Source organism: Lynx canadensis, chromosome A1 (genome assembly GCF_007474595.2).
Source record: "Lynx canadensis isolate LIC74 chromosome A1, mLynCan4.pri.v2, whole genome shotgun sequence".
NCBI classification, from domain to species: Eukaryota; Metazoa; Chordata; class Mammalia; order Carnivora; family Felidae; genus Lynx; species Lynx canadensis.
Window position 1 is genome coordinate 202524519 of NC_044303.2, and position 13619 is coordinate 202538137.

General features: G+C 35.6%; 1 protein-coding gene across 2 annotated transcripts in view; it reads right to left on the reverse strand.

Moving 5' to 3' along the window:
* Positions 1-13619, reverse strand: part of PARP8 (poly(ADP-ribose) polymerase family member 8) — a 180129-nt gene that overhangs the window by 69737 nt on the left and 96773 nt on the right. For both annotated transcript variants that reach the window (XM_030330120.1, XM_030330124.1), the window contains exons 4-8: positions 12927-12964; positions 5317-5406; positions 4653-4723; positions 2463-2540; positions 591-685 (exon numbers count right to left, since the gene is read on the reverse strand). In XM_030330120.1, the coding sequence (XP_030185980.1) occupies positions 591-685; positions 2463-2540; positions 4653-4723; positions 5317-5406; positions 12927-12964 (372 nt within the window). The remainder of the gene's footprint in view (positions 1-590; positions 686-2462; positions 2541-4652; positions 4724-5316; positions 5407-12926; positions 12965-13619) is intronic.

Here is a 13619-nt window from a genome sequence, read left to right on the forward strand (position 1 = left end):
AAAAAAAGTAAGGATAGTGGGGTCTTCTGAATAATTAAAAGCAATAAATAATGGTCCAAAATTTATCACCAAATTATATATTAAGTAACCGAAAGATAAACTACATTATCATTCAAACAAACACTCTGCAAATTTATGTCCCTTTTTTCCTTTCTTTTTTTGGGGTCAGGTCACATCACAGTGTGATCTCTGGACCTCAGTGGTTAATGCATTATTGACTTTTATTGTTCACGTGCATGTGCCCTTGATTTATGATTAACAGCACAGACCCAGCTGGCTAAATCTATTACAGGATTTGATTACGACGCTATTTAAGACTGATATTTTATCGAACTAACTCTCCAAATTAACTAATTTTTTAATGCATCAATGTACCCTTAAACCACATGTACCCAAAACAAAACAAAACAAAACTCCTTACAGCCATAAACATACTATCTTGTGTAAGTAAAAACACAGCAGAATGTCCTCAGAACTTTCATATATAATTAAGCCCAAGAATACTTCCACTTAAACAACGCAACAGAAAAATCCCAATGACTGGCTTACCAAATTGTTTCGATTTTTATTCATGAGAGGTATTTATTTACCTGAGAGAAACTGCATGTGGCCCATATATCTCTCTCACTGCTGACAAATCAGCTTCAAGCTGTGGGTGCTTGTGCAGTTCCCCGTCATAGTTCACCTGATGGAAAGGGATGGTTTAGAAATGACTTAGGGATGGTGAAGAGAATCAAAAGAATCAAATACAAACCATCTCTTGGACAGGTGTTACCCTGCAGGTTGTGCCATAGACATTTCTCACTGAAAAATACAGAGAATACTGCAGTATATTCGCTAAAGTTCATAGGTTCACCTATGTCTAGTATAACTTACTATGCTTGAAAGGAAAATTAGACTACCTTGATATGGGGAAAAGATCAATGTTAAAAAGAACCAAGTAGTGGCTAGCAGATAATCTGAAAACTTCTAGACTGAATATCTATACTGAGAAAAAGCATTTACTTCCCCTCTGCAAATACTAGCTGTGTAAACAAAAATCCAAACTGGAAGGATTATTTTGCATAATGTTGAAGTGCAACACTGGTTAGAGAATCATTAGGAAAAGTATCCCATTGCTGGATGGGCATTCTTGGAGAGAAGAAGCCCAGTTGTATGTATATGTTCACGCCTCTGCAGCCTTGTTTATGCTCCATTGATAAATTACTGGTTTTTTGATTCCAGAAAAGTCAACTGACTTGCATTCTTTTACACAATAATAAATTTGGCTTTAAAACACCACTCTAACATACTACCTTCCCATTATACTATCCAAGTTACAAAGCTATTTGATCAAGGGGTGCCAGGGTGGCTCAGTCAATTAAGTGTCCAATTTCGGCTCAGGTCATGATCTCACAATTCATAGGTTCGAGTCCCGCATCAGGCTCTGTGCTGACAGCTCGGAGCCTGGAGCCTGCTTCAAATTCTGTGTCTCCCTCTCTCTCTGCCCCTCCCCTGCTCACAAGAGAGCTCTCTCTCTCTCTCTCTTAAAAAATGAATAAACATTAAAAAAACACTTTTTTTTAAATTAAAAAAAAACAAACAAACATAACAAAGCTTTTTGATTAAGGAATTTACAGAAACATGGAGCACCTGGGTGGCTCAGTCAGTTAAGGGTCTGACCCCTGGTTTTGGCTCAGGTCATTATCTCATGGTTTGTGAGATGGAGCCTGCTTGGGATTCTCGCTCTCCCTCTCTCTCTGCCCTTCCCCCACTAGCTCAATCTCTCTCTCTCTCTCTCTCTCTCAAAATAAATAAACTTAAAAATAATTTTTTAAAAAAGTTTACAGAAACGAACAAGATGCCTTATATAGCCAAATCCTAAAATCAACTCCACGGTTTAAAATTTTAACATGATCCTGGAAAAATAGTGAATTCTTTTATATATGCGGCTATGCCATTCTCATATATATATATAAATTATGATGTTTCTTCATCAACATTTTTCAACAAACACTTTACAACAGTGTAAGAGGAAAAGACAATGAATACAAACATTAAGGATGCTCGGTAATGAGGGACCATCAACATTGATAAAGGTTAATCATCTTCTATTTAAAACTAACCATCCATCCATGCTTTTGTTAGAAGTGTCATCATTTCAAAATAATGACTGAGCCCAATATGCTTAAGAAATATAAAAGTCAAAAAACTTTTATTATATGATACAATGCTGCTGCCTGCAAAATCTCAGTGATGAAGCAAGACAACTTCAGTGTGAGTGATTACAGTCAAAGAGTTGCAAAAGTAACCTTGATTTCTGAAAATATGTAGAAATGAGAAACGGAGGAATTATATAGGTTTCCAAGTTAGCTCCAGAACTAACACACAGGTCTCTCAGATCACAAGCACAGATTTCCACTAGGGCGTAAGGGCTACTGCGAACTCTGTGAGTGGGTATTTGACGAGTCTGATGTGCTTACCTGTCCTCCATAATAAAATTCTTCCGAATCATTATCACCTTCAGAATCTTCTTCCACTGTACTATTTTGTCTTGACTCCTTAAATAACAGATTAAGAAAAGAATTTTAATGGTCAGATTAGCTTACCTTCTTTTGAAAAGAAAGTACCAAGTGGCCATAATAGATAGGTCTTGTGCTTGCTTATCACATGGATTTTATATAAAAAACGTGTGTGGTGTAGTACAAGCCAAAAACAAAAGGCAGTAAGAGACAGTTTTGTCAGTGTAGTAAGCTCTATTGTACATCTTTTTTAAAAGTTCTATTTCATTGATTTTGAGTTGTACAATTTACTATTTGATGTTTACATAAAACTACGTGTCATCAACTACAACTTTGGTTTTGTTCTGATAAAAACATCTGACAAGTTCATACTGATTCAATTGTTTATTAAAAAGTTCCTCAGCATTGGGACGCCCGGGTGGCTCTGTCAGTTAAGACTCAGAGTTCGGCTCAGGTCATGATCTCGTAGTTTCTGAGTTCATACTGATTCAATTGTTTATTAAAAAGTTCCTCAGCACTGGGGCGACTGGGTGGCTCAGTCAGTTAAGACTCAGAGTTTGCATCGGGTCGTGATCTCGTGGTTTTCAAGTTCGAGCCGTGCATCGGGCCCTGTGCTGACAGCTCAGAGCCCGGAGCCTGCTTTGGATTCTGTGTGTGTGTCTCTCTCTCTGCCCCTACCCCATTCATGCTCTGTCTCTCTCTCTCTCTCTCTCTCTCCCTCTCCCTCAAAAATAAATAAACATTAAAAAAAAAAAAAGTTCCTCAGCATTATTTATTTATCCCTGACCGTTCTCACTTCCACTGCCAACTCTATACAATGGTATGAAATAAAAGACACTCTAACTCCAATAATATAAAAATCAAATTATGAAAATAAATATGAATTACATTATGAAGAGAACTTTCTACATACAGAAATTATTTACTTTAGATTTCAGATTTCAAAAGGATGTTTAATTAAATATGCTTGAACTTGAAGTCTGAGTTTCTAATTAATGGAACCACATATGCTTTGTGTCTGAAGTTCAAACAGTAAAATTTTACCTAAAGTAACTAATGATGATATTCCCATACCCGGCCGGCTCTGTTAAAATAATTAGGAGAAAGGCAAATCCCATTAGACACAGGAATCTATCAACCCAATATTTTGGAATCGTTTCTAAATTTCCAGACCAAATTTCAAATTCTTAAGGAAAACGAAAAACCTACAAAAGGGAATTTGGGTTTTATAAAATGCTAACAGATTTGGGTTTGGGGGCCAGTATTGCTAAATCTGTGGTTCTCACTGTGGATGAAGGAGAGTAGAGGGAACGATACAATACTAAGGGGCGGGGCGGGGGGGGGGGGGTTTGTTCCGGGTGCGTAGTTTGAAAAGCAAAAAATTGTCAGTCCCGTTGCACTCATCTTGTTTTTTTAACACCCCAGTGTTTATTGACTGATTCTAGCAGATTTTTTAAAGGTGAGGAAGGGGTAGCAGGAATTTGTCGTTGATGTTGTTTTAACATTGGCCACTAATAATAAGATTATATACCCATTCTCTTTGCTACCTTAGGTAAAGAGATCACCTTTTACAAATGAAATGGTAAGGGTTCCACATGCAGCTGTTAGAACTGTAAGTTACAGAAGATGCTCCTCAGTCAACTACATTACTTGACCAAATACAGAGAATAAGTTAAGCTTTGTGTGCACTGGATTTAGATTTAAGCCAGACATTCTTTCTGTTAAAGGCAGCTTCCTTCTCAAGGTTAATTCTAGGTCACTACCCTTCCCCATACTTAAGTCTCTTGGCCACAAGCCTGTGCTTCATACTCTATATGCAGTCTTTTTTTTTTTAATTTTTTTAAATGTTAATTTATTTTTGAGACAGAGAGAGACAGAGCATGAATGGGGGAGGGGCAGAGAGAGAGGGAGACACAGAATCCGAAGCAGGCTCCAACTCCGAGCTGTCAGCAAAGAGCCCAATGCAGAGCTCGAACTCATAGACCGTGAGATCATGACCTGAGCCGAAGTCCGAAGTTCAACCGACGGAGCCACCCAGGCGCCCCTACAGTCTTAACCTAAATAGCAATGATATTAACTATAAATACAAGGTAAGTTTAAAATGTATTCTGTTTTGAATAAAGTATAAAATACGAAATGTAACCTCCATACCTCTCCATTTTCCTTCTGTAACTTTGATTTTATGGATAAGCAACAGTTAATGTCATTTGTCTTCCTTAATTCTGAAAGAAAGTTATAAAACATCATTTATAAAACATCACTTTAGTTTTCAGCAGGCTATTTATCAAATATTTATAAGTTTCAGTATAAAAACACGCCTCCGGTGATTCTCTCTTTGCCAAAAGATTAAGGAATGTCTTATAATTATATTATGTTAGGAAGTTACATGATATATAAGCTATTCTGATTTTTTCATTGCCCATCAAAATACGGTCAAACCAAAGTGCCACTATACAGACCCCTTCAGCTCTCGTTTATGTATTTCGTGGGGTCTACATTGCCTTAAGTAAGCTTTTTAAATATTCATTTTGTCTACCAGTGTCATTATGCATGGAATATTTTCATAAGAGCGAATATCAACACAATGCATTTAAACAGGGCTTTTTTAAAGTAGCGTAAATTTATGTGTTTAAAAAACTGTTGAAAAACAAACTAATGCAAGTTAGACAGAAAATTTGTATGGGACACCAGATTTATAGATGCTAAAGATAAATATCTGTTACATGGGCTAAAAGAACAAAAATAAATAAATAAAGCTACCTATAGCCAAGAAAACATTAATCTAGAGTTTAAAAAAACAGTATATTCCTATTACCTGTTGCTATCCGGTGGAAAATTATTGGAATTGGCTCCGTAGTAACTAATACGTCTTCATCATTTTCTGAACTTGACACATACGTATTATCTGCAAAGAAATATGGACAATTAAAGGCATGGTAACCAAAAAAAAATACACCCTTTATTAAAAAAAAGTTAAATTATATCCACATCGCTTCCATCACTCAGGAAGCACATACTACTGCTCTGGTTAATCTCAGACAAAATTAAGTAGACGTGATTTATCACAGATTTACATGTGATTTAATTTTAAATGGCGTCTTCAAAGACACTTGTGTCTCCTAGAGAAATACAGACTGCGGATAGAGACTGTTCCCCAAACAGGAAGCAGATAATGGGAGAAAGCTAAAACAAGAACATTTGGTGCAATAAAAAAATTCAATATCAAGTCATTAAAAAAACCGAACCAAAGCCTTGGTTGAAAATCATACCTCCATATTACTCTAATGTATATTTTTAAATGATATTAAGTCTCACAATTCTTCTTCTTCCATAAATTAATTCCATTAAATAATACTAAGCAAGTTGAATGCACAGAAAACATTAAATTATTCCACAGCTTTTTTATTCATTATTTGTTTTCTCCAGAAAAAAATATTTTAATAAATTTGGGATTTTTTCCTAAAAATACAGATCTTTGTGTATATAATATAACACACAGCCATTTATTCTACTTTGTTCATTGACAATTACTGGGCATCTGTGAGACCGCTGTTGGTTACCAAACGCTTCACCAATTCATTAATTATGGTCCTATAATACGCTCATTGACACTGTATAAAATATAAAAAGTGTAAAATATTCCCAACAAATAACAGAAACCTGTTATCAATTTCTGCAAAAGGAAATGAGCATTCTGACAACTGGCTGAGTACACGATAAAAGATCTTGAGCCAAGTTTTCATAATATTGTGTCAGTACAGTGAGAACACGATCTTTAACTGATAGATATCAAAGTCACTACTTTATTTGCAAAGAAACATCTGCACTGTGTTTAGACCTTGAGTGCAGTGAGTCGAGAGTGATATGTGTTCCCAGCATAGTCTCAAAGACTCTCAATAGACATAAGGCTTTACTAATAATTCTGGAAGGTGAGAGGAGAGGAATGTGGATTAGATTTGAAACAAAACAGGTTTGCCTCATTACTTTGTTTTAATTACAAATTTTGCCTTGTTTCACTTTCAAGTAGCATCGAGGAGGGTGTGAGATTTTTGTGTTTATCAAGTGGGACCACAGATTAAGAAACAGGTTTAATATAAATTTGTTTTAATTACTGTTTCATCACATTGGTTGAGACTTTGACCGTTTATCTGGAGTCTCTTCTGTCAATAACCTCATACTCTGAGGTGAAGAGTAAACCCCTCTATTAAAGCCAGTATTTCAATTTCTTAAACCCTCATTCAGAGGGTTACTGATCCAAAGTTATTTGCTACTGAATCAATTCAATTAGTTTTTCCCTGTAGATAATGTATTCCTTGAAGCAAACTTATGGAGAAAAGAAGTATTAAAAATAAAAGTGAGCATTAAAGCAAAAAAGTAATAGCTAACTACCACCTAGAAGGGGAGATCCCCAAAAATCCACAAAGTGCACACAGTATCATGCAGTATCTCAGTGTCATGGACGGGAGCATTTTACTAAATCTTTAAGAGGAAAGTAAATTAGGGCATTCTGTTTATGAAAATAAGGACGTGAATAACTCAATTTAATGGATCCAATGGCTTAGGTGGTGTTGACACTACAAGGCAGTCAGCTTTGATTCAAGAGAATGTAATTTTAATTGAATGAATGAACACACGTTGCATAATGCTTTAAGACAGGATTATGCAGTCAAACACATCATTTTCTAAGAGATTTCTTTTTTTTTTTTTTTTTTTTTTACCAGTTTGTATCTTGATTAGTGTTTAGGCATTTGAACACTTTCAATTTCTGTTTCTGGCTAAATTTACCCAAGCCAAAATGTTTTCAGGTTTCATGCCAATATCTATTAAATCATCATTACAACATCACAGGCCCGATCAAAGAGATATATATACCCGAGTGAAAAACAGGACAGTAGACAAAGCACATAAAATCTAGACCCAACTACCAACTAGCTATCGATCCCTTTTAACTAACCCATGGTTGCTTTAGTTCTAAAGTGAAGGTCTGCAGATGCTCTTTGAGGATCATCCCAGCTGTATGAATGAATTCTGTTTTCTCTTTTCGTTGTTCTTTAAATAATCATTTCTAAACCTTCCTCAAACTATTTTGACATCTGTAATAATAAAATCATCTTTGTTTAGACATGAGAAAGTAGGACATAAAAAGGATAAGGAATGCATTTAAGGTAACAGAATGAGTCAGTGACTGAATAGAATGTTTTCAAACTCAAATTCCTTCTCTGGAATTCTCCCACTTGACTCCAGAGGTGCCAAATTTTTTTTTTTTTTTTTTTTTTTTTTGCCCCCGAAAATTCCGAGGGCAGCTAGGTTCCTTAACGTGTAAGTTTTGTAGGGACCTATAGATCGTTATTAAAGGCTGTTAACAATGTGACTATTTTCTCTTCCCTGCCCTACCAGACTATGCAAGCCATTACTGGGACTTCCATGGACAACTGGGGCAAGATGGGTAGAGAGCTATGAGAAAGCATCTGTGAAACTATTGTTTCCATTCTATTTCAAAGGCAACATAATTTAAGCCAAGTCATTCCATTATTCATTACTATGTACCTTCAGAAAAATAATACAATTATAATAATAATTATATTGGCTTTGTAATATAAACTGGGTATCTCCCCTGAGTGTTATATTATATAATATTTATACACTTCATATCAACCTTCAAACCAATCAACTATTATCCCTATTTTAAAGATGGGGAAGCCAAAGTTAAGAGAAATCAAACAATTTGCCCAAATTATTTAAGTAATTAAGGGGCGGCTGGGTGGCACAGTCAGTTGAGTGTCCAACTTGGGCTCAGGTCTTGATCTCGTGGTTCATGAGTTTGAGTCCCATATCGGCTCTCTGCTGTCACGCAGAGCCCCCACTTCAGGTCCTGTCTCCCTCTCTCTGTCTCTCCCCTGCTTTCTTGTTCTCTCTCTCTGTCTCTCAAAAATAAATAAACAAAAAAAATTACACATGGCAAGTAAGTGGTAAAACTGTCTGAATTCAAACATCAGTTCTTTGCTACGCTTCTTTTAATATTAAAAAGCTGTCACTCAACAATTGCAATATCTTGTAAAACATAAAAAAGGGATGAGAAAATTCACACCCACCAGTAGGTGAGCCTCCTAATTAAAGGTGGGAACTGATGAGAAAAAATTCTGCTGTTCTGTTCCAGTGGAGCCAATTATCTGTGACTTGTAATATATTTGCCTTCAAAAAGCAAAAATCTGTCTACAGTATAAATTCCATAAGGAAGCACAAGTAAACCAGAAGGTTGCTCTATTTCTTCGCTGCATTTAAAAAAGCCCACATATCATTTAACATTGCATTTATGAACATGTTACTTAAAGTATACTTAATACTCAATAAAGACCTTCTTTGTTCACACAAAACAAAACTATGACATGAATTTCAATAGGTGGCACAGGTTACTTAATACGTTAAAATTATGAAGTGATAAATCTGTTCCTAAGGAAATAAACAAAGTGCCATAATCCTGAATCTGGAGGATTATGCTCATATATTTCCACAGGGCAAAGCAAATTCCAAATTTTCAAAGCTAGATGATGAGCTAATCATTCAACCATATAATCCAGAGAAAGTAGGGAGGGAAAAGACTGAGGAACATTAGCAGAAGGAACTAATGAAGTACTACCAAGATTACTGATAGTAATTACTATCAAGACTTAGAAATTTTCAAAAACAACATAAAAAGCTATCTGTTTGAGTTGATTTTTACAATAAGTAAACTTTGGGGGAGAAAAACCAAAAGGAGAAAAAGATAAGAACAAATGTAAAACAATAGGTACGAGACAGGAGAAATAACCACAGAGAGGCAGATTTTCAGATGTACAGGCCAAATACGATAAAAAACTTTTTGCTACAGAAGTTGGGACATTTCACCAACACAGTGAGCTTTCATGTTTAAAAGTGACTAAGAAACAGAAAAACAAAACAGACAATAATCACGGCAGAAAAATAACAACTGCCCCAGAACCATCCCTGAAGAGATGCCAGGCTCAGAGAGATTTGCTGGCATGTTCTAGCAAATGCCAAAGAATAGCTGCATTTCTTCAGCAATGCCAACTCTTTAACAGCAAAATATATGGCAAGATGCATACGGTTCTTACAGATCAACCTTAAGATGCCTGCTAAACAACCTTGTTGTTCAAAGGAGAAAGCGTACGTGATACCTCAATAGATGTTAAGCAAGAATTTGATCAAGACTTACAACTCATTCTTAAAAAAAAAAAAAAAAAAAAAAAAAAAAAGACTTGGTAAAACGAGAAAACTAGTTTTCTGAAAGTAGATGGAAACACGCTCACTAATTTTGGAAAAGAAGGACAAAGCTGCCAACTTTCACAATCATCATTAAAAATTATTCTGGAAGTTCTAGCAGTGTAATGGCAGAAAAGACACAAGGATGAATACCGGAAAGGGAGAGCAAACATAATTTGTATGCAATATTAGCTACCTGAGAAATCAAGTGTATTAACTGAACTTTTAATACAAATAAATGTAGATTAAAATTTAATCAAATGGATAAAATATTGTCATAGTAACACTTTGAATTTTTTTTTTTTAATTTTTTTTTTCAACGTTTATTTATTTTTGGGACAGAGAGAGACAGAGCATGAATGGGGGAGGGGCAGAGAGAGAGGGAGACACAGAATCGGAAACAGGCTCCAGGCTCTGAGACATCAGCCCAGAGCCCGACGCGGGGCTCGAACTCACGGACCGCGAGATCGTGACCTGGCTGAAGTCGGACGCTTAACCGACTGCGCCACCCAGGCGCCCCGAATTTTTTTTTAATGTAGTAATACGAAGAACACTCCATAAAAATAACTCCCACTGCTTCTTTCATACAAGTGACAGGAATCAGAACTAAATTACAGACTTGGTTTTACCACCAATCTGCATGTCCTTGGGAAATACTCTTTACCCTCTCTTGACACATTGCTTCAATTATAAATGGTCACGATAGCCTCTGTTCTGCTTATACACAGACTGGCATTTAGAGTCTATTCTATTATGTGTATGAAAATACTTGGTATACAGTGTACTGGTTACATCAGCCAATTCAAAATTCTACCCCAAAATGCATTAATCTCTCTCACACCAAAACTTGTGTTTCATTTACACTCCTTTTATTTTTAGAAATGAAATTATAGTGGAAATTCGCTACAGACTTTCTCCAAGAAGGGAACTTATTTTTAAAAAGCACAAATGATAACTAGTGTTTTAAGTTTCAATTTTTGTATATTGCATTTCCTAAAGGGGCTACCTCCCGCACAGAGAGAAAAAGCCAGTGATACCTCTTGGCCACAAGAGGGAGCTAAACATTTGGCTCCCTTCGTTATTACTAAGGGCATCTTCTGCCCTATTTCCTGTGCTACAGAATAATTCACTTACTGTCTTCAACGTGGCTTTGATTTGTGGCATTACCTCTATCACTCTGACTTCAAGTCCTCTCATGACTGACATCTCTAGGAGCTGCCTCAGATGAGAAGCACAATAATTATAATATTCACAACACTGGAGCTTTTATTTTCCTAACACACTTAGCAAACATTCAGTATCAAAGACATCCTATACCATAAGGGAGAGAGCTGATTACAAAATCTTCTACAAAAAAATTTTTCTTTGTAAATACTTCTTGTGTTCCTTCTTCCAATGAAATCTGTTTAGAACTCTTTTTATACTACTATTAAAAAAAAAGGCCATCTCTTTAATAATGAATAATTCCCCTTGTAACAAACTGTACAAAAGTTTTAAAGACTAATATGCTTAACATATATGGAGATCATAGCAAAGTAACTGAAACTTACAAAATTATTTTTAAATGTAACATCTGATCTTATAAAAAGATTAAATGCATGATGCAAACAACCACAAAAAATACTAGCATGAATGCTAAAGAAATAAGTTTTACATCTTCATACTATCTTATGAACTAACCATTTTTAAAAGTACTCAAAGTATGTATCATCAAAGTTGCCTATAGCAATCTCGTCATTTTACACAGAAAAATATGATCCAAATCATGCAGAGTATGTGAATAAAATGGCTAGATTTGAATAAGAATTGGAATTAGGTTTCTAATTTATGACACTGACAGATCACGACAGTTAGTTTGGTGACCACCTGATTTTATTAAGTCAGAATGCTGGAGTAAAACATATATGAAATACAGGCAGTTAAAATTTGCTATTCTGTGGGGTGCCTGGGTGGCTCAGTCGGTTGAGTGACTGACTTCGGCTCAGGTCATGATCTCACGGTTTGTGAGTTCGAGCCCCGCATCAGGCTCTGTGCGTACAGCTAGGAGCCTGGAGCCTGCTTTGGATTCTGTGTCTCCCTCTCTCTCTGCCCTTCCCCACTCATGCTCTGTCTCTCTCTGTCTCAGAAATAAATAAACATTAAAAAAAAATTGCTGTTCTTTGCCACAAAATATGATAAACAATAGATGCTTGCATTATACTCTTTTCTCTGAGGTAAAGTAATCAGGTTGTATTTTTTTCTGCATTAAGTCTACAATACTTATGTTCTTATTCAAGATAAAATTATAGATATCACTTGTGAGGAAAATACTAAAGAGAAACATCTTGTTTATGTATCTGAAAATTGTCATGACTGAAATGTTGGCATACACAGCTTGGGCTCTGATGAGATTACATGTGTCTAGAAAACAGGACTGACCATGGCCTAGAAGAAAAACCCTTGTTTGACTGATACAAAAATGGATCTGCAGTGGTCTTACATTCTGTTTTCTAGGGAGAAGCGTTTGTGGGCGTAGTAATATATTTCAAGTAACAGACACTCAGTGAGACTACATAAACAAGATACGTAGCCTAGTCCAGTGGTACAGTCCATAGACTCTGGACTCCTGGGTTCAAAACCCAGCTCTTCCTCTTACTAGCTGTGTCATCATTCACGAAGAAAAAAGTGATGCTATGGTAACAATGTCATAGGATCATTGTCAGAATTGTTTAATGAGACATATACTTAGAGAAATGAAGACAGGACTATTTTTTGCTATTACTCTTATTTTTACCTATTATTTTAGCTGCTATCCTTACCTATTATTTTTACATTATGAGAATTCAAATGATGTTTCAAAGCCAATGACTGAACCAGTTCAGAGAATCTTTTTTTTTTTTTTACTTGCAATGAGAAAAATATATATAGGCTGAAGCTATACATGGGCTCAAGTAAACTATTTTTCATCAGGAAACTATTTTGATTCTGGACTGCATCTCAGGGTAAGACATGTATCTCACAGGCAACCAACAGAATTTTTCTGGATCTTTAAGTCTTCCCCTGCCAACGCTTCACTCCCAGATATATTTATATACATTTTCCATCTCCAAAAGAAAAAAAAAAATATTCAAAGAAACCACGACACAAGTATTTGTAATAAAAACAGAAAGAAAAAAAAAAGCATACCTGGGTAATCTTCAGATACATGTACTGAATAGGATACACTGTTAAAACAGGAAAAAAGAGAAAAGAAAGGCTCAAGTTACTGCTAAGGAATGTATGTTTTTACAAAATAAAAACCGTCATATTACCCATTCATTTTTATAGATGAACAACTAACATCCAAAACAGATTAGAAAGAATATTTTGATTTTTGACATCGGAAACTTACAGAGTTTTAAGATATATTTTCTGTGAGTGTAAATGATTTTTGAAGTATCGTTCTTCCCACAGTGGTACTTTGAGTACAGACAGGTCTTTTTAATCTCAGCAATATCTAATATTCCCTAATCTATGATCACTTGTGTCATCTGCTCAGATTTTATCAAATCACCTTCTTTTAACCCAAAATAAAGTATTCTTTCTGTTTGGTACGGCAGTCCAGAATTTAAACATTTGTTTTTGATACTGCTTCTCCACAATCTGCTGTGATTCTGAAACACGTCCTTTTCTTCAAAGACTTAACAAAAGGATGACAGCGTAACTCATAGTTGTTCATCAGCCAATCTCTCATCGTCACGACATAGAATAAACGAACTATCTCCAGACCTCAGGAGGACTGGGTTGCCTTAAAAACAATTTTTAAATTGCATTTTAACCATTTCACAACTCCTTCCCCAGTAACCCTACTGCCTTCAAGTATTACCTCAATGACACATG